Source organism: Coregonus clupeaformis, unplaced genomic scaffold, assembly GCF_020615455.1.
Source record: "Coregonus clupeaformis isolate EN_2021a unplaced genomic scaffold, ASM2061545v1 scaf0471, whole genome shotgun sequence".
Lineage (NCBI taxonomy): Eukaryota > Metazoa > Chordata > Actinopteri > Salmoniformes > Salmonidae > Coregonus > Coregonus clupeaformis.
The window spans coordinates 46,392-68,961 of NW_025533926.1; the positions used below are offsets into that span (position 1 = coordinate 46,392).

The 22,570-nt window shown below is 45.6% G+C and overlaps 1 protein-coding gene across 2 annotated transcripts in view; it reads left to right on the plus strand.

Annotated features, from left to right (window-relative positions):
* sema5bb (sema domain, seven thrombospondin repeats (type 1 and type 1-like), transmembrane domain (TM) and short cytoplasmic domain, (semaphorin) 5Bb) overlaps window positions 1-22,570 on the plus strand; it is a 77,774-nt gene that overhangs the window by 42,743 nt on the left and 12,461 nt on the right. For both annotated transcript variants that reach the window (XM_041899120.2, XM_041899119.2), the window contains exons 5-12: window positions 738-800; window positions 1,103-1,201; window positions 3,523-3,736; window positions 4,651-4,936; window positions 9,969-10,104; window positions 10,418-10,625; window positions 10,770-10,977; window positions 21,091-21,208. In XM_041899120.2, coding sequence (XP_041755054.1) covers window positions 738-800; window positions 1,103-1,201; window positions 3,523-3,736; window positions 4,651-4,936; window positions 9,969-10,104; window positions 10,418-10,625; window positions 10,770-10,977; window positions 21,091-21,208 — 1,332 coding nt within the window. The remainder of the gene's footprint in view (window positions 1-737; window positions 801-1,102; window positions 1,202-3,522; window positions 3,737-4,650; window positions 4,937-9,968; window positions 10,105-10,417; window positions 10,626-10,769; window positions 10,978-21,090; window positions 21,209-22,570) is intronic.

Below are 22,570 nucleotides of genomic sequence, written 5' to 3' on the forward strand. Positions count from 1 at the left end.
GGCCAGTCAAGTTCTTCCACACCGATCTCAACAAACCATTTCTGTATGGACCTCGCTTTGTGCACAGGGCATTGTCATGCTGAAACAGGCTTTCACCAAACTGTTGCCACAAAGTTGGAAGCACAGAATCGTCTAGAATGTCATTGAATGCTGTAGCGTTAAGATTTTCCTGCACTGGAACTAAGGGGCCTAGCCCGAACCATGAAAAACAGCCTCAGAACATTATTCCTACTCCACCAAACTTTACAGTTGGCATAATGCATTCAGGTAGGTAGCGTTCTCCTGGCATCTGCCAAACCCAGATTTGTCCGTCAGACTGCCAGACGGAAGCGTGATTCATCACTCCAGAGAACGCGTTTCCACTGCTGCAGAGTCCAATGGCGGCGTGCACATGGTGATCTTAAGCTTGTGTGCGGCTGCTCGGCCATGGACGCCCATTTGATGAAGCTCCCGACAAATAGTTATTGTGCTGACGTTGCTTCCAGAGGCAGTTTGTCTATGGAGATTGCATGGCTGTGTGCTCAATTTTATACACCTGTCATCAACGGGTGTGGCTGAAATAGCCGAATCCACTAATTTGAAGGGGTGTCCACATACATTTGGCCAGTGTATGTATAATAGTATATACAGTACATATCCCATACTAAGTCTGATTTAGCAAGGATCCAATCTACACATTCTGTCCACGTTATTGTGCACACGTTTATGTCATCTTTCTGCGTCATTTTCTTCTCTAGGCAGTAGAATGGGGACCAGATGACGACACCAAGCGGTCGTGTCAGAGCAAAGGAAAGACAGAGGTATTGTAGCTGTCTGGCAGTTCTGGAATATTTACATAGAGAAAGACAGACAACTGGTAGAGTTCTACATTAAAGGGGCTGCCCTCACAAAATATATTTATATAGAGAAAGACAGACGTATGGTAGAGTTCTACATTAAAGAGGATGCCCTCACAAGAGATATTTAGATAGGGGGCCAGTAACTTCAATGAAGTGTACTAGAAGCTGTAATACCCTTGTACAGGAATAAATTAACATAGACCATTGTATGGTGATGTTATGACATCTTTGACCTTTGACCTCCTGTGTTCCCGTCCCCACAGGATGAGTGTCAGAACTACATTCGGGTCCTGCTCATCACTGGGAGGCGGATCTTCACCTGTGGAACCAACGCCTTTACCCCCGTCTGCACCACCCGACAGGTGAGAGAGATAGGGAGAAGGGGGATGAGAGAGGAGTAACAGAGGAGAGGGGGATGAGAGAGGAGTAACTGAGGAGAGGGAGAGGGAGAGGAGTAACAGAGGAGAGGGAGAGGGGGATGAGAGAGGAGTAACAGAGGAGAGAGAGAGAGGGGGATGAGAGAGGAGTAACAGAGGAGAAGGAGAGGGGGATGAGAGAGGAGTAACAGAGGAGAGGGGGATGAGAGAGGAGTAACAGAGGAGGGAGAGGGGGATGAGAGAGGAGTAACAGAGGAGGGAGAGGGAGATGAGAGAGGAGTAACAGAGGAGGGAGAGGGGGATGAGAGGAGTAACAGAGGAGAAGGAGAGGGGGATGAGAGAGGAGTAACAGAAAAAGCAGGTATCACTCTCTCCTCTCTGACATGGCTGTGTTTTGAGAGCATCAATCCTTCTCAGTCATTGATCACCGACTGAGCAGATTGACTGATCTACAAATAACTGCATCCTGAATAACTCATTATATGATCAGTGAGCATTTACCCACTGAAGTCGGTTACGACGCCGAATTGCAGGCAGGTCAAGACCCTGGTGAGGACGACGAGCACGCAGATGCGCTTCCATGAGACGGTTTCTGACAGTCTATGCAGAAATTCTTCGGTTGTGCACATTCACAGTTTCATCAGCTGGCTGGCTGGCTGGCTGGCTGGTCTCAGAAGATCCCGCAGGTGAAGAAGCCGGATGTGGGCTGGCGTGGTTACACGTGGTCTGCGGAGGCCAAAAACGACATCGGAGGGGGCTTATGGTAGAGAAATGAACATTAAATTCTCTGGCAATGGCTCTGGTGGACATTCCTGCAGTCAGCATGCCAATTGCAATTCCCTCAAAACTTGAGACATCTGTGGCATTGTGTTGTGTGACAAAACTGAACATTTTAGAGTGGCCTTTTATTGTACCCAGCACAAGGTGCACCTGTGTAATGATCATGCTGTTTAATCAGCTTCTTGATATGCCACAACTGTCACGTGGATGGATTATCTTGGCATGGAAGAAATGTTTTGTTCAGTATAGTATGAAGTGATGTTTATAATACTGTTGTTGTTGTTTTGGGTTTTTTTTGGGGGGGGGAGAATCTGTTCCCCAGTATCCCCGCAAATAAAAAAAGAGATGTGATCGTGTCTCAATGTAATCAAGGAATGAAATTATTGTTATTTTCAAATACAATCTTTTTTTGGTGCTTAGTTGTGGTCAATTTGCAATTGACATAAAATTCCGGTCCCCCGACATCCATTCCGACAAAATTCGTCCCGCAGCTGAATCCAGTTGCCTGCTCCTGCTATATAGGATCCAAGCATGGACATCTGGACACAGTGCTATGGAAAAGGATTTGCCCCCTTTCTAACTTCCTCTACTCTTGCATATTTGTGATACTGAATGTTATCAGATCTTCAACCAAAACCTAATATTAGATAAAGGGAACATAAGTGAACAAATAACACAACAATTACATATTTATTTAATTTATTTCATAAACAAAGTTATGCAACACCCAATTCCCCTGTGTGAAAAAGTAATTGCCCCCTTACACTCAATAACTGGTTGTGCCACCTTTAGCTGCAATGACTCCAACCAAATGCTTCCTGTAGTTGTTGATCAGTTTCTCACGTCGCTGTGGAGGAATTTTGGCCCACTCTTCCATGCAGAACTGCTTTAACTCAGTGACGTGTGGGTTTTCAAGCATTAACTGCTCGTTTCAAGTCCTGCCACAACATCTCAATTGGGATTAGGTCTGGACTTTGACTAGGCCATTCCAAAACTTCCAATTTGTTGCCTTTTAGCAATTTTCATGTAGACTTGATTGTGTGTTTTGGATCATTGTCTTGCTGCATGACCCAGCTGCGCTTCAGCTTCAGCTCACAGACGGATGGTCTGACATTCTCCTGTAGAATTCTCTGATACAGAGCAGAATTCATGGTTCCTTCTATTAAGGCAAGTCGTCCAGGTCCTGAGGCAGCAAAGCATCCCCAAACCATCACACCACCACCACCATGCTTGACCTTTGGTATGAGGTTCTTACTGTGGAATGCAGAGTTTGGTTTTCGCCAGGCATTACTGGAACCATGTCGTCCAAAAAGTTATACTTTTGAATCATCTGTCCATAGAACGTTCTTCCAAGAGTCTTGATGATCATCCAGGTGCTTTTTGGCAAACTTGAGTCAACTTTTTGGACGAGATGGGTCCCATTATGCCTGGCGAAAACCAGTTAGAAAGGGGGCAAATACTTTTTCATAGCACTGTAAATCTATCTAATCACCCTGTATCCTCACCCTTTTTCCATACTCTTCCAGATAGGAAACATCAGTAGGGTGATGGACACAGTGAACGGGGTGGCGAGATGCCCCTATGACCCGCGTCACAACTCCACTGCCATGGTAACAGAGAAGGGCGAACTCTACGCCGCCACTGTCATCGACTTCTCGGGTCGCGACCCCGTCATCTACCGTAGCCTTGGTAACATGCCGCCACTGCGAACAGCCCAGTACAACTCCAAATGGCTCAACGGTAAACATCCATCTGTACCATACACACTTAGAAAAAAAGGTGCTATCTAGAACCTAAAAGGGTTCTTCAGTTGTCCCCATAGGATAACCCTTTTTGGTTCCAGGTAGAACCCATTTGGTTCCAAGTAGAACCTTTTTAGGATCCATGTAGAAACCCTCTGTTCTACATGGAACCTAAAAGGGTTCTACCTATAACCAAATAGGGTTCTCCTATGGGGACAGCCGAAGAACCCTTTTGGAACCCTATTTTCTAAGAGTGTAGGAATAGAATTACAATTGGATCCTGACTGTACTTCCTTCTTTGCTTCCTGGTTATGGGTACATTCAATATGGCTGCCGGTCCACCCATCAGGGAACATAGACTTGATGGGATATTTCCATTCTAGTAATTATATTTCTATGCCAGTACATTACTGACAACAGCCAACTGTAACTGGCTAGAGGCTCTCCTTATGTTCTAACATTAAAGGAATTCTAGAGAATAAGTCATAATGCTAATAGGAAAGTGTAAGGAAGAGAAATCTACTGATTCCATGCCAAGAACATCATTGCTCACATTCCTGCCGCTGCATTAGCCGTTTGGAGCTGAAATACCACATCTCATGTCTAACTTACACCTTCCCTCCATCCCTCCCTATCTTTCTCTATTCCTCTCCTCCCTCCCTCTCCCTCCTTCCCTCCCCTTCTCCCTTCTCCCTTCCTCTTCCTCCCCTCCCTCTCCCTCCTTCCCTCCCCTTCTCCCTTCCTCTTCCTCCCCTCCCTCCTTCCCTCCCCTTCTCCCTTCTCCCTTCCTCTTCCTCCCCTCCCTCCTTCCCTCCCCTTCTCCCTTCCTCTTCCTCCCCTCCCTCTCCCTCCTTCCCTCCCCTTCTCCCCCCTCCCTCCTTCCCTCCTTCCCTCCTTCCCTCTCTCCTCCAGACCCTCACTTTATCTCAGTCTATGAGGTGGGTCTCTTCACCTATTTCTTCCTGAGAGAGAACGCGGTGGAACACGACTGCGGTCGGACCGTGTTCTCCCGGGTCGCCCGGGTCTGTAAGAACGACGTGGGCGGTCGCTTCCTATTGGAGGACACGTGGACCACGTTCATGAAGGCGCGGTTGAACTGCTCCCGGTCGGGAGAGATCCCCTTCTACTATAACGAGCTGCAGAGCACCTTCTATCTGCCCGAGCAGGACCTCATCTACGGCATCTTCACCACCAACGTGTGAGTGAGAGTGACACACGTGCACACACATACACACACACAGACACACACCTACACAGAATGGACACATTATCAGTCATACACACACAGGCACTTTTACATTTACATGTACAGTATACATGTAGACACACACACATAGACACACATCTGCAAAACAACGTTTACTTTTCATAAGGAGGACCTTTAAAACAGCACCAATAAGTGAATGACACCAGTATTTAGTAGACACACACACACACACACACACACACACACACACACACACACAACAGACACACAAGCACACTTACACACACCTTTATTCTCCATCTATCCAGTCCCACTTTGATTTATTCACTCTATTTACACATTGCTGTAACAGCATCCCGCTGAGGCTGAAGGTTTTACGGATGCTAAGAAACATATTACAAAGGGACTCCAACCCAGCGAGGCAATCCTCTCGTAATTTCAAGCTGTCTGGACAAATGCTGAGAGGAGGGAAGTGAAAATCACTTCTAGAGTATTTTCTTCCCCTGTCTCTGTCTGTGTTGGTGGCCTTGGCTTAGCGACAGAGCAGAACCTTGTCTGGGAGAGACGCTTTAGTCTGCAGGAAGAATGGTGCTGGAGGATAACCAGTTAAGAACATTTCTGTGTGACTGTGAAACACTTCAATCGTTTTCAAACTCAAATGGTTGTGGAAATCGATTGCAGTGAACCATTTGTGTTAGTTAACCCTATCAGGTTTTGGGTTGCTGTCAGTCAGTCAGTCTGTCGGTCCTACTCTGTGCAAAGCCCAAAGCATAATATCCCGTCCAGAAGCCCCTCTGCCAGTGTGTAGTCCCATGTTCCTTATCCTTGGTCTGTTCAGAACCAACACCCAGAAGCCCCTCTCTAATAGCCTCAGTACCAGTAGTTATAACACACTATATTAGTGTCGTAGGCTTCTATCCCCTCTACCTCTCCTCCTAGACCCTGTTATTAACATGATGTAAACCTACACACTGCAGTACAGTCAGCCACAGTACAGTCAACTACAGTACAGTCAGCTACAGCAAACTACAGGACAGCCAGCTACAGTCAGCTACTGTCAGCTACAGTACAGCCAGATACAGTACAGTCAGCTACAGTACAGTCAGCTACAGTACAGTCAGCTACAGTACAGTCAGCTACAGTACAGTCAGCTACAGTACCGTCAGCTACAGCCAACTACAGGACAGCCAGCTACAGTCAGCTACAGCACAGTCAGCTACAGCACAGCCAGCTACATCAGTCAGCTACAGTACAGTCAGCTACAGTACAGTCAGCTACAGTACAGTCAGCTACAGTACAGTCAGCTACAGTACAGTCAGCTACAGTACCGTCAGCTACAGCCAACTACAGGACAGCCAGCTACAGTCAGCTACAGCACAGTCAGCTACAGCACAGCCAGCTACATCAGTCAGCTACAGTACAGTCAGCTACAGTACAATCAGCTACAGTACAGTCAGCTATAGTACAGTCAGATACAGTACAGTCAGATACAGTCAGCTACAGTACAGTCAGATACAGTCAGCTACATTACAGCCAGCTACAGTACAGTCAGATACAGTACAGTCAGATACAGTCAGCTACAGTACAGTCAAATTCAGTCAGCTACAGTCAGCTACAGTACAGTCAGTTGCAGTACAGTCATACAGTACAGTCAGCTACAGTACAGTTAGATAAAGTCAGCTACAGTCAGATACAATACAGTCAGATACAGTACAGCCAGCTACAGTACAGTCAGATTCAGGCAGCTACAGTCAGCTACAGTACAGTCAGATACAGTACAGTCAGCTATAGTACAGTCAGATACAGTACAGTCGGATACAGTCAGCTACAGTACACTCTGATACAGTACACTCTGATACAGTACAGTCAGATACAGTACATTCAGATACATTCAGCTAAAGTACAGTCAGATACAATACAGTCAGATACAGTACAGTCAGCTACAGTACAGTTAGATACAGGCAGCTACAGTACAGTCAGATACAGTACAGTCAGATTCAGTCAGCTACAGTCAGCTACAGTACAGTCAGATGCAGTACAGTCAGCTACAGTACAGTCAGATACAGTACAGTCAGATACAGTACAGTCAGCTACAGTACAGTGAGATACAGTACTGCCAGCTACAGTACAGTTAGATACAGGCAGCTACAGTCAGCTACAGTACAGTCGGATACAGTACAGTCGGATACATTACAGTCGGATACAGTACAGTCGGATACAGTACAGTCGGATACAGTACAGTCGGATACAGTACAGTCGGATACCGTACAGTCGGATACCGTACAGTCGGATACCGTACAGTCGGATACCGTACAGTCGGATACAGTACAGTCAGATTCAGTCAGCTACAGTCAGCAACAGTACAGTCAGCTACAGTACAGTCAGATACAGTACAGTCAGATTCAGTACAGTACCCCTGTGCTTCCTTTCATACCTGTACTAATGGTCCTATTGAGAGAGAGAGCAGTGGTATCAGTTTGGGCCCATCTCACTGGCACAAGCACTCTTCTGTCTGAGGTCCACTTTGGGCTCACCCAGGGCAGAGCTAAAAGGCTTGTAAACTCTGAAGTATTGAGAAAGACATCTTATCCCAGTCGCACAGACAAAAGACAGGCTACAAGGCCTTCAAGCGATAGTGATCTCAGGTATCCTCCAGGGATAACAGATAGAAACTGTCTCTGAAAGAACTTAGTGATGAAGATGTGGTGTGTCTTGATCTGTGCCTGGATCTTATCCGATTCTGAGGGTTTTACCATATAAATAGAATCTATAGAAAGGGCTTGGAACCTCTAACCCCGGCAATTTGACTGGTACATGGGTACACTCGCAATGGCTGCCAGTCGACCCATTATGCCATCATTGACTTGAATGTTCTATAGATTCTATTTCTACAAGTTTTGCCTTGTGTGTCGGTTGCAGTTCCTTTTCTACTTAACCCTTTCACTCCTTTTACCAGTAAATACTTTGTCTGTTTTGTAGCTGAGAGGTTTGAATGACTATGAGGATTGTTTAAGGCGGCTGAGAGCACTGGAGCATTATCCAATTATTATCCAATTATGTGCCATATTACACCTTATGTTCATAGTGATGATGACTATTATAATTGATAGATAAATGTCTCTATATATTGTAGACATCATTACGCTCTCTTTTGAACTAAGAATATAAGTAGGTCTTACACATCAATTCAGTTCTTTATGAACAGTTTTTTCCTGTATCAAATAGGCTGCTGTATTTTTCCTGCTGATGTACATACAGTGAGGGGAAAAAAGTATTTGATCCCCTGCTGATTTTGTACGTTTGCCCACTGACAAAGACATGATCAGTCTATAATTTTAATGGTAGGTTTATTTGAACAGAATAACAACAACAAAAATCCAGAAAAACGCATGTCAAAAATGTTATAAATTGATTTGCATTTTAATGAGGGAAATAAGTATTTGACCCCTCTGCAAAACATGACTTAGTACTTGGTGGCAAAACCCTTGTTGGCAATCACAGAGGTCAGACGTTTCTTGTAGTTGGCCACCAGGTTTGCACACATCTCAGGAGGGATTTTGTTCCACTCCTCTTTGCTGATCTTTTCCAAGTCATTAAAGGTTTCGAGGCTGACGTTTGGCAACTCGAACCTTCAGATTTTCTATGGGATTAAGGTCTGGAGACTTGCTAGGCCACTCCAGGACCTTAATGTGCTTCTTCTTGAGCCACTCCTTTGTTGCCTTGGCCGTGTGTTTTGGGTCATTGTAATGCTGGAATACCCATCCACGGCCCATTTTCAATGCCCTGGCTGAGGGAAGGAGGTTCTCACCCAAGATTTGACGGTACATGGCCCCGTCCATCGTCCCTTTGATGCAGTGAAGTTGTCCTGTCCCCTTAGCAAAAAAACACCCCCAAAGCATAATGTTTCCACCTCCATGTTTGACGGTGGGGATGGTGTTCTTGGGGTCATAGGCAGCATTCCTCCTCCTCCAAACACGGCGAGCTCGATTTTGGTCTCATCTGACCACAACACTTTCACCCAGTTCTCCTCTGAATCATTCAGATGTTCATTGGCAAACTTCAGACGGGCCTGTATATGTGCTTTCTTGAGCAGGGGACTTTGCGGGCGCTGCAGGATTTCAGTCCTTCACGGCGTAGTGTGTTACCAATTGTTTTCTTGGTGACTATGGTCCCAGCTGCCTTGAGATCATTGACAAGATCCTCCCGTGTAGTTCTGGGCTGATTCCTCACCGTTCTCATGATCATTGCAACTCCACGAAGTGAGATCTTGCATGGAGCCCCAGGCCGAGGGAGATTGACAGTTATTTTGTGTTTCTTCCATTTGCAAATAATCGCACCAACTGTTGTCACCTTCTCACCAAGCTGCTTGGCGATGGTCTTGTAGCCCATTCCAGCCTTGTGTAGGTCTACAATCTTGTCCCTGACATCCTTGGAGAGCTCTTTGGTCTTGGCCATGGTGGAGAGTTTGGAATCTGATTGATTGATTGCTTCTGTGGACAGGTGTCTTTTATACAGGTAACAAACTGAGATTAGGAGCACTCCCTTTAAGAGTGTGCTCCTAATCTCAGCTCGTTACCTGTATAAAATACATCTGGGAGCCAGAAATCTTTCTGATTGAGAGGGGGTCAAATACTTATTTCCCTCATTAAAATGCAAATCAATTTATAACATTTTTGACATGTGTTTTTCTGGATTTTTGTTGTTGGTATTCTGTCTCTCACTGTTCAAATAAACCTACCATTAAAATGATAGACTGATAATTTCTTTGTCAGTGGGCAAACGTACAAAATCAGCAGGGGATCAAATACTTTTTTCCCTCACTGTACAAAGGGCTTTATAAATACATTTGATGGATTGGATTGAAAAAAGTGGAGGGCGCTCAACCAACGTGAGTTGTGGTGCAACCCAAAAATGTGATCATCATTGAAAAGGAAAAGGCACAACGCTCACCGTTAAAAACAGCATTGATTGATCCACTGCCGTGGCCTCTGAGTCACGGTTTCCTTACGTCTCCTCCTGACAGGAACAGTATCTCTGCGTCGGCTGTGTGTGCGTTCAACCTCAGCGCCATCACCCAGGCTTTCAACGGACCGTTCCGTTATCAGGAGAACCCTCGTACCAGCTGGCTCTCCACCCCCAACCCCATCCCCAACTTCCAGGTAGGGGACTATCCAAAGTCTAGTGTCTGGTCTTATTTTCTACTAGATTCCTTATTTCACTGCTTCCCAGCCCTCTACTCGGGGACCAAAATGTTTCACATAAGTCTTGTAGCTCTGAAATAGCACACCTGATTCCACTAGTCATGACTCAAATGAGCCTTTCATCACACCTCATTCCACTAGTCAATGACTCAAATGATCCTTTCATCAAGCTCCACCCTGTGATCTCTGTTTATTGCAAAATAAATCAGTATAATTTAGGAAACGAATCAAAAAGTTGTCCTTCCCCTGTCCCCCTTGTCTGTCCCCTCAGTGTGATACCCTGGAGGAGCGTGGTCCAGGGGAGAACCAGACGGAGCGCAGCCTGCAGGACGCCCAACGTCTCTTCCTCATGTCTGACGTGGTGCAGCCCGTCTCCACCGACCCCCTCCTGCACCAGGACAACATCCGCTTCTCCAAGCTGGTGGTGGACATCGTGCAGGGCCGAGACACCCTCTACCACGTCATGTACATTGGCACTGGTGAGTCAACGGGAGGGAGGGAGGAAGGGAGGAAGGGAGGAAGGGAGGAAGGGAGGAAGGGAGGAAGGAAGGGAGGGAGGGAGGGAGGGAGGGAGGGAGGGAAACGGAAGCTAGATGTCTCATTTTGTCTGTTTGTCCAATAAGAATACGGCACCATCCTGAAGGCCCTCTCCACGACCAATAAGAGCCTGCGGGGGTGTTACCTGGAGGAGATGAGGCTCCTCCCTGAGGGCGAAAGTGAGCCAATCAGGAGCCTTCAAATCCTCCACAGCGATAGGTCGTTGTTTGTGGGGCTGAGCGACAGGGTGCTGAAGATCCCACTGGAAAGATGCTCCAGCTACAAAACTGAACGGTAAGAAGACCATTCCCACACACCCTCTTCAATACCCCACCACTTAAAAGGCTGCAGTTCAATCAAAACCTGCGTTTGCAATGTTTACGAAGTGTCTTTGTTTATAAACTACTTCCTGTACACTTCTTCTGGAAAATGGATCTACTGGTGAGGGCAAAGTCCAGAAGATCACAATAATATTCTATCAGTATTCTACTCGAGGCTAATCATCTTAGTGACAGTTAATTGGAAAGAAGCCAAATCTTCTGCCCTCCAGCCTAGCAGGGTCTGACTGATCCAGACAGGAAGTAGTCAAGTGCAGGAAGGGTGGCGTTATGACTATTATGACTACTGATATATGAGGTCTCCTACACCCCACAGCCCCCCGTAGCTTCCACAGGACCTCAGACACCCAATGATGTCTCACCTTACTGTACAGTATGAAGAATGGTGGTGTTATCACTATAATGATGTCTCACCTTACTGTACAGTATGAAGAATGGTGGTGTTATGACTATAATGATGTCTCACCTTACTGTACAGTATGAAGAATGGTGGTGTTATGACTAGAATGATGTCTTACCTTACTGTACAGTATGAAGAATGGTGGTGTTATGACTATAATGATGTCTCACCTTACTGTACAGTATGAAGAATGGTGGTGTTATCACTATAATGATGTCTCACCTTACTGTACAGTATGAAGAATGGTGGTGTTATGACTAGAATGATGTCTCACCTTACTGTACAGTATGAAGAATGGTGGTGTTATGACTATAATGATGTCTCACCTTAGTGTACAGTATGAAGAATGGTGGTGTTATGACTAGAATGATGTCTCACCTTACTGTACAGTATGAGGAATGGTGGTGTTATCACTATAATGATGTCTCACCTTACTGTACAGTATGAAGAATGGTGGTGTTATGACTATAATGATGTCTCACCTTACTGTACAGTATGAAGAATGGTGGTGTTATGACTAGAATGATGTCTCACCTTACTGTACAGTATGAAGAATGGTGGTGTTGTGACTAGAATGATGTCTCACCTTACTGTACAGTATGAAGAATGGTGGTGTTATGACTAGAATGATGTCTCACCTTACTGTACAGTATGAAGAATGGTGGTGTTATGACTAGAATGATGTCTTACCTTACTGTACAGTATGAAGAATGGTGGTGTTATGACTAGAATGATGTCTCACCTTACTGTACAGTATGAAGAATGGTGGTGTTATCACTATAATGATGTCTCACCTTACTGTACAGTATGAAGAATGGTGGTGTTGTGACTAGAATGATGTCTCACCTTACTGTACAGTATGAAGAATGGTGGTGTTATGACTAGAATGATGTCTCACCTTACTGTACAGTATGAAGAATGGTGGTGTTATGACTAGAATGATGTCTCACCTTACTGTACAGTATGAAGAATGGTGGTGTTATGACTAGAATGATGTCTCACCTTACTGTACAGTATGAAGAATGGTGGTGTTGTGACTATAATGATGTCTCACCTTACTGTACAGTATGAAGAATGGTGGTGTTGTGACTAGAATGATGTCTCACCTTACTGTACAGTATGAAGAATGGTGGTGTTGTGACTATAATGATGTCTCACCTTACTGTACAGTATGAAGAATGGTGGTGTTATCACTATAATGATGTCTCACCTTACTGTACAGTATGAAGAATGGTGGTGTTATGACTAGAATGATGTCTCACCTTACTGTACAGTATGAAGAATGGTGGTGTTATGACTAGAATGATGTCTCACCTTACTGTACAGTATGAAGAATGGTGGTGTTATGACTAGAATGATGTCTCACCTTACTGTACAGTATGAAGAATGGTGGTGTTATGACTAGAATGATGTCTCACCTTACTGTACAGTATGAAGAATGGTGGTGTTATGACTATAATGATGTCTCACCTTACTGTACAGTATGACGAATGGTGGTGTTATGACTAGAATGATGTCTCACCTTACTGTACAGTATGAAGAATGGTGGTGTTATCACTATAATGATGTCTCACCTTACTGTACAGTATGAAGAATGGTGGTGTTATGACTAGAATTATGTCTCACCTTACTGTTCAGTATGAAGAATGGTGGTGTTATGACTATAATGACTACTGATATATAAGGTTTCTTACACTCCTGTAGCTTCCATAGGTTCCACATCCTGTCCACCTCTAACAGCCAATGCCACGACACTTCACAATACATACACAGTGTTATGAATACTGATATATGTGGTTTAATATATATTAATTCTAAATGAAATTGAGAAAAAATTATTGGCCTAGACTAAATTATTCAAAATTCTAATTAACTTGGTTGGAGGCAATTGTTCTCATTTCCTGTGTAATTTATCTCACCTGTGGTAGGTTGCAGGTGCCTGCTGGGTAAAAATAGCAATTGAACGAGTTTTGAAAAGAAAAAACAGCTCATTCTACTCAATTGCACTCCTTTTGTAAAGTGCAATGTGCCAACATTTGAGCACATCAGTAAGTAACCAATCCAGCTGAGGCTTCCTGTAATTACATTTGACCTCTCCTATTGGTTGGATCCCTGCTAGCTCCTTGTGAACACTGCCCTCTGTCTCTCCCGGTGCTAGTGGGGAAGAAACTAATTTCCTCTGGTTCTGGCGGCAGACTGGAGCCAGTAGGCTGGGCTAGCAGTCTGGGACGGTGTTGCAATGCCAGCAGAGGTTTTCTGTGCGATCCATCATGCTCACCTGTCAGAAGAAGAAGAAGGAAGAGGGGAACAGGAAATAAATACAGTCAGGGAAAGAGAGAGAGGGTTGTTGTTGTGAGAAAAAGAGTGAACTGACCACCTCCCTAACTGACTGGACATGGATGGATGTTAACGTTAATGGCATCCCATTACTGCTATAGATTAAGTAGTTGTAATGGTGATTGCATGTATCCTACCCCTATTTTACATACCATCCTGTGTAATAACATATCAGGATGAAATGTAATATCATATATATTATATGCTATAATATTGGGAGGGGGAGAATTGTGTATTTCATATTGATGGGGATGGTGCCACAGGACTGTATAGAAACCTCTGTTACAGTCTCAGACAGTAACCTTTAGTGCAGTCAGCTAAACACCATGTCAGGAACCACCTAGCCTAGCCACACCATTCCAACCCCATGTCAGGAACCACCTAGCATAGCCACACCATTCCAACCCCATGTCAGGAACCACCTAGCCTAGCCACTCCCTTCCAACCCCATGTCAGGAACCACCTAGCCACACCCTTCCAACCCCATGTCAGGAACAGCCTAGCCACTCCCTTCCAACCCCATGTCAGGAACCACCTAGCCTAGCCACTCCCTTCCAACCCCATGTCAGGAACCACCTGCCTAGCCACTCCCTTCCAACCCCATGTCAGGAACCACCTAGCCACACCCTTCCAACCCCATGTCAGGAACCACCTAGCCTAGCCACTCCCTTCCAACCCCATGTCAGGAACCACCTAGCCTAGCCACTCCCTTCCAACCCCATGTCAGGAACCACCTAGCCTAGCCACTCCCTTCCAACCCCATGTCAGGAACCACCTAGCCTAGCCACTCCATTCCAACCCCATGTCAGGAACCACCTAGCCTAGCCACACCATTCCAACCCCATGTCAGGAACCACCTAGCCTAGCCACACCATTCCAACCCCATAAACCCCAATGTGCCCCAGGTTACATTTTCTCTCGCTGCGTGTGGAGACATTTCGGCTCTACAGATCAGAGTTACGAGCTGCGTGTGGAGACATTTCGCTCTACAGACCAGGGTTACGAGCCACGTGTGGAGACATTTAGGCTCTACAGACCAGGGTTACGAGCTGTGGGTTATTTGTTTTATAGTTCTGAAAGAAACTGTTTCCTTCCCTCCCCCTAAGGATAAATAATCACAGTAATACACTTGGCAAATTGCAATATTAGTGGCTTGACTTGCAGCCACACAGGGAAACATTGTATTACATGCATAATGGATGAGAGAGAGCCCTCTCTTACTGTGTAGTGTGGCTAGCAGCTTGCTTAGTGTAGTAGCTATAATACTATCATCTATGGTAGTTATCGGCCAAGTGGGTTTAGCTAGTGTGTTAGGCTCTTAATATCTCAAAGAGCTCCTTGGTTACCTTCTGTATAGCAGAACTGTGAGGGGAGTAGAATGGGGAAGTGGTTAACTGTGAGGAGAGTAGAATGAAGAAGTGGTTAACTGTAAGGAGAGTTAACAGCGAGATAAAATGTTGTTCTCCGCTAGCATCAAGGCGGTGACCCGATCCTGTAGGTTCATGCTCTACAACATTCGGAGAGTACGACCCTGCCTTACACAGGAAGCGGCACAGGTCCTAATCCAGGCACTTGTCATCTCCCGTCTGGATTACTGCAACTCGCTGTTGGCTGGGCTCCCTGCCTGTGCCAGTAAACCCCTACAACTCATCCAGAATGCCGCAGCCCGTCTGGTGTTCAACCTTCCCAAGTTCTCTCACGTCACCCCGCTCCTCCGCACACTCCACTGGCTTCCAGTTGAAGCTCGCATCTGCTACAAGACCATGGTGCTTGCCTACGGAGCTGTGAGGGGAACGGCACCTCCATACCTTCAGGCTCTGATCAGTCCCTACACCCAAACGAGGGCATTGCGTTCATCCACCTCTGGCCTGCTGGCCCCCCTATCTCTGTGGAAGCACAGTTCCCGCTCAGCCCAGTCAAAACTGTTCGCTGCTCTGGCACCCCAATGGTGGAACAAGCTCCCTCATGACGCCAGGACAGCGGAGTCACTCACCACCTTCCGGAGACGCTTGAAACACCACCTCTTTAAGGAATACCTGGGATAGGATAAAGTAATCCTTCTACCCCCCCTTACCCCACCCCACCCCCCAAAAAAACACCAATTTGTAAGTCGCTTTGGATAAGAGCGTCTGGTTAATGATGTAAATGTAAATGAGTAGAATGGGGAAGTGGTTAACTGTGAGGAGAGTAGAATGGGGAAGTGGTTAACTGTGAGGAGAGTAGAATGGGAAAGTGGTTAACTGTGAGGAGAGTAGAATGGGAAAGTGGTTAACTGTGAGGGGAGTAGAATGGGGAAGTGGTTAACTGTGAGGAGAGTAGAATGGGGAAGTGGTTAACTGTGAGGAGAGTAGAATGGGGGAAGTGGTGGGTGATGGAGATTGGGATTGGGGGAAGAGGGGGAAGAGGGGTGGAGGCTGGGGTTGGAGAGTAGTTTTCTGCAAAACTGTAGGGACTTTGTTGGGTTTTTCCTCCCAGGATCTACACACATGCGCAAGCACGCACGCACGCACACACAAACAAACACACACACAAACAAACGCGCATGCACACACACACCCTGGCACATAATAATGTGTGCAACACATAAACCCTACGAACACACCCCTGCACCCCTCCCATCCCTCTCAGACAGCCATTATTTACTGCAGTCCGTAGCCGCCAGCCCGTCAGCAGGGTGCTCAACACAGTTGCCTGCTAAACTGCCTGCTAAACTGACATTACTGCTGATTATCAGGAACTGATCTGGCAAGTATTTATTGCAGGGGAGTGTTTTGTTGGTCACGCTCCCCTATGCAGAATACCAATAAGTCCTATGTAGGTTGGTGTTAGTGCATTGATATTCCATTCATCAGATCAGATTGTATATGGATTAGTCCCAAATGGCACCCTATTCCCTATATAGTGCCTACATTTAATGAGGGCCAATGGGGCTCTGGTCAAAAGTAGTGTACTATACAGGGAATAGGGTGCTATTTGGCACTGAGCCAATGTCTTGAACAGAGCACAGATACAAGGGAACAGGGGATACAGAGACCGCAAATAATCAAACAACCTATAAAATGCTGACACAATGTTGACACTATCTCTTCCTCTCCATAATTCAAGGCAGACAGACAGTACATTGCATGGCTTTATGTAGGGAAATACTGTCCTTTTATGGAAAAAGTTGGTCTGCTTTTTTACCAAGAAAAGCAGGTTGGGGACAGATGTTCTTTTGGTTGACGATGACAGTATCCCTAAGGTGATCTTCCTTTATGGGTCCTGCTTAGTATGTGACTATTTCACTTGAAGTAATTAGAGAGAATTACCATGCAGAGGACGATATCCTCTCTAGGTGTTGCTATTGGCTGGGTCTCAAATGGCACCCTGTTTCCTTTTATAGTGCACCCTTTATAGTGCACTACTACCTTTGACCAGAGCCCCCACTATATAGAAAAGAAGGTACCATTTGGGATGCAACCATTCCCTCTGTCTGAGATATCACCTGAAATGAGCTCCAACCATTTTTTTTAAACATTTGTACATTTTTAGTCATTTAGCAGACGCTCTTCTCCAGAGCGACTTACAGTTAGTGAGTGCATACATTTTCATACTGGCCCCCGTGGGAATCGAACCCACAACCCTGGCGTTGCAAACGCCATGCTCTACCAACTGAGCTACACGGGACAAGATCATGTTGAGGCAGATTCATAACACCATGTTGAGGCAGATTCATAACACCATGTTGAGGCAGTTTCATAACACCATGTTGAGGCAGTTTCATAACACCATGTTGAGGCAGTTTCATAACACCATGTTGAGGCAGTTTCATAACATCATGTTGAGGCAGTTTCATAACATCATGTTAAGGCAGTTTCATAACATCATGTTGAGGCAGTTTCATAACAACATCATGTTCTGGCAGTTTCATAACCACATCATGTTCAGGCAGTTTTATCTCTGAAATTGCTTGTCAAAAGTGAAGAAAGGAACCATTCACAAGATAACAATGGGACCATTTCATGTATTTCTGCATTTGTGTTTACTGTACGTGATATGTGGGTGTTTCTGTACTTTGGACAGACATTTTGGGACAAGGGAGATGGTGGAGGTTGGGGGGGGAAGAGGGGTGGAGGCTGGGATTGGGGGGAAGAGGGGTGCAGGCTGGGGTTGGAGAGTAGTTTTCTGCAAAACTGTAGGGACTTTGTTTGGTTTTTCCTCCCAGGATCTACACACATGCGCACGCACGCACGCACGCATACACACACACAAACAAACGCACACGCACACACACAACACACCCTGGCACATAATAATGTGTGCAACACATAAACCCTACGAACACACCCCTGCATCCCTCTCAGACAGCCATTATTTACTGCAGTCCGTAGCCGCCAGCCCGTCAGCAGGGTGCTCAACACAGTTGCCTGCTAAACTGCCTGCTAAACTGACATTACTGCTGATTATCAGGAACTGATCTGGCAAGTATTTATTGCAGGGGAGTGTTTTGTTGGTCACGCTCCCCTATGCAGAATACCAATAAGTCCTAGGTAGGCTGGTGTTAGTGCATTGATATTCCATTCATCAGATCAGATTGTAGATGGATTAGTCCCAAATAGCACCCTATTCCCTATATAGTGCACTACTTTTGATGAGGGCCAATGGGGCTCTGGTCAAAAGTAGTGTACTATACAGGGAATAGGGTGCTATTTGGGACTGAGTCAATGTCTTGAACAGAGCACAGATACAAGGGAACAGGGGATACAGAGACCGCAAATAATCAAACAACCTATAAAATGCTGACACAATGTTGACACTATCTCTTCCTCTCCATAATTCAAGGCAGACAGACAGTACATTGCATGGCTTTATTTAGGGAAATACTGTCCTCTTATGGAAAAAGTTGGTCTGCTTTTTTACCAAGAAAAGCAGGTTGGGGACAGATGTTCTTTTGGTTGACGATGACAGTATCCCTAAGGTGATCTTCCTTTATGGGTCCTGCTTAGTATGTGACTATTTCACTTGAAGTAATTAGAGAGAATTACCATGCAGAGGACGATATCCTCTCTAGGTGTTGCTATTGGCTGGGTCTCAAATGGCACCCTGTTTCCTTTTATAGTGCACCCTTTATAGTGCACTACTACCTTTGACCAGAGCCCCCACTATATAGAAAAGAAGGTACCATTTGGGATGCAACCATTCCCTCTGTCTGAGATATCACCTGAAATGAGCTCCAACCATTTCAAAACAAGATCATGTTGAGGCAGATTCATAACATCATGTTGAGGCAGTTTTATCTCTGAAATTGCTTGTCAAAAGTGAAGAAAGGAACCATTCACAAGATAACAATGGGACCATTTCATGTATTTCTGCATTTGTGTTTACTGTAAGTGATATGTGGGTGTTTTGTACTTTGGACAGACATTTTGGGACAAGAGAGATGGTGATATTGATTACTGGTGTTTGATAGATGTAGATATTGATTTCTGGTGATGGAGATATTGATTGCTGGTGTTTGATAGATGGAGATATTGATTACTGGTGTTTGATATATGGAGATATTGATTGCTGGTGATTGATAGATGGAGATATTGATTACTGGTCTTTGATAGATGGAGATATTGATTGCTGGTGATTGATAGATGGAGATATTGATTGCTGGGGATTGATAGATGGAGATATTTATTACTGGTGATTGATAGATGGAGTTATTGATTGCTGGTGATTGATGGCGATATTGATTACTGGTGATAGATGGTGATATTGATTACTGGTGATAGATGGTGATATTGATTACTGGTGATAGATGGTGATATTGATTACTGGTGATAGAGGGTGATATTGATTACTGGTGATAGAGGGTGATATTGATTACTGGTGATAGAGGGTGATAATGTCTTGTTAACCCCCCCCCACTGCTTAGCAATGTGATGTTTCTGTAGAGAGACAGCCTCTCTGAACCTGGAGAAAAGAGCCTTCACTGGACTGGAAGCCCAAACTAACCCACGCCCGTCCTGACTTGGGTCTCACAGGGAAACGTTTATACTCCCAACCCCATCAAATCCCCTCTCTTATACAGTACACACAAACACACGCACACAGGCCTCTTGCTCTCTACATCAGCCAAGTGCTCTGTGTCAACAGGACCTGTTTTCTCTGCTCCATCTCGACCTCACGGAGCCAGATAAACAACCAGGAAGAGATGGACCCCTCACATGGTCCTACGGTAAAGGGGCTACCCTGACCTGCGCCTGTCACACAGGGTCTTACGGTAAAGGGGCTGCCCTTACCTATGCCTGTCACACAGGGTCTTACGGTAAAGGGGCTGCCCTGACCTGTGCCTGTCACACAGGGTCCTATGGTAAAGGGGCTGCCCTGACCTGTGCCTGTCACACAGGGTCCTACGGTAATGGGGCTGCCCTGACCTGTGCCTGTCACACAGGGTCCTACAGTAAAGGGGCTGCCCTGACCTGTGCCTGTCACACAGGGTCCTATGGTAAAGGGGCTGCCCTGACCTGTGCCTGTCACACAGGGTCCTACGGTAATGGGGCTGCCCTGACCTGTGCCTGTCACACAGGGTCCTACAGTAAAGGGGCTGCCCTGACCTGTGCCTGTCACACAGGGTCCTACGGTAAAGGGGCTGCCCTGACCTCTGCCTGTCACACATGGTCCTACGGTAAAGGGGCTGCCCTGACCTGTGCCTGTCACACAGGGTCCTACGGTAAAGGGGCTGCCCTGACCTGTGCCAGTCACACAGGGTCCTACGGTAAAGAGGCTACCCCATTGACTTCGATAGACATCACATCATATTATCTGTCCCATTATGGCATCTGTTAGAGCATGGGCACCACCATTGAGGCCATCTCCATTTTGAAGTAGTCCATTTTCTTCTTCTAGTACTTTTATAAGTTGGTAAACACTAGAGTCCTCTATCTATTTCTATGGGCTGCTCTGACCTGTGCCTTTTCACAAACACGTTGTCAAACAGCATTCCTAAGCTTCTCAGCTAGGGGGTTCCCTTCCCGGACTCTCTGACAACTTCATTTCATTAACAACCCCTGGATTTAATGACTGAAATTATCTCATGTTTTTTCTGGAGCATACAAACATTTAGCTGCCGAGAAGCGTGTTGTGTGGCACGGTGCCTTACAGAGGAGCATGTGTCAGAGTGGGTCCCCCTGAATGTGTCAACACCTCAACTAGCACCAGTCTGATACTGAATGGGGTTTATTGGGGGAGAGCTGTTTTCCTAGCTTTACGCTTACATGTTGTTGAGTGAGGTGAGATGTGAGGTGTTTTTCCAGTGCTGTCCCTCTCCACTGACTGCAGTCTTTGTGCCCTGGGTTCCTACAGGCACTGCCTGGACGCCCGAGACCCCTACTGTGGCTGGGACCGTAAGCAGAAGCGCTGCACCACCATCGAGGATAGCTCCAACATGAGCCAGTGGAGCCAGAATATCACTGAGTGCCCAGTAAGGGTCACACACACCTCATATGTAACACACACACAAATACACACCTCTATGTAACACACAAGTCATTCGGAAAGTATTCAGACCCCTTGACATTTTCCACATTTTGTTACGTAACAGCCTTATTCTAAGATTGATTAAATAAAAACATTTTCCTCATCAATCTACACACAATACCCCATAATGACAACATTTCCCAAATGTATTAAAAATTAAAAACAGAAATACCTTATTTACATAAGTATTCAGATCCTTTGCTATGAGACTCAAAATAGATCTCAGGCACATCCTGTTTCCATTGATCATCCTTGATGTTTCTATAACTTGATTGGAGTCCACCTGTGGTAAATTCAATTGATTGGACATGATTTGGAAAGGCACACACCTGTCTATATAAGGTCCCACAGTTGACAGTGCATGTCAGAGCAAAAACGAAGCCATGAGGTCGAAGGAATTGTCCGTAGCGCACCGAGACAGGTTTGTTCGAGGCACAGATCTGGGGAATGGTACCAAAATATTTCTGCAGCATTGAAGGTCCCCAAGAACACAGTGGCCTCCAAGTTTGTAAGCACCAAGACTCTTCCTAGAGCTGGCCTCCCTGCCAAACTGAGCAATCGGAGGAGAAGGGCCTTGGTCAGGGAGGTGACCAAGAACCCGATGGTCACTCTGACAGAGCTCCAGAGTTCCTCTGTGGAGATGGGAGAACCTTCTAGAAGGACAACCATCTCTGCAACACTCCACCAATCAGGCCTTTATAGTAGAGTGGCAAGACGGAAGCCACTCCTCAGTAAAAGGCACATGACAGCCTGCTTGGAGTTTGCCAAAAGGCACCTAAAGGACTCAGACCATGAGAAACAAGATTGTCTGGTCAGATGAAACTAAGATTGAACCTTTTGACGTCTGGAGGAAACCTGGCACCATCCCTACGGTGAGGCATGGTGGTGGCACCATCATGCTGTGGGGATGTTTTTCAGCGGCAGGGACTGGGAGATTAGTCAGGATCGAGGGAAAGACAGAGCTTGAGAGGATCTGCAGAGAAGAATGGGAGAAACTCCCCAAAGCTTGTAGCGTCATACCCAAGAATACTCAAGGCTGTAATCGATGCCAAAGGTTTTTCAACAAAGTACTGAAGTAAAGGGTCTGAATACTTCTGTCAATGTGATATTTCAGTTTTTTATTTGTAATACATTTGCAAAAATAATAAATAAATAAAACGTTTTTGCTTTGTCATTATGGGGTATTGTTTGTAGATTGATGAGGGGGAAAAAACCATTTAATCCATTTTAGAATAAGGCTGTAACAAAATGTGGAAAAAGTCAAGGGGTCTGAATACTTTCCGAATGCACTGTACACACACACACA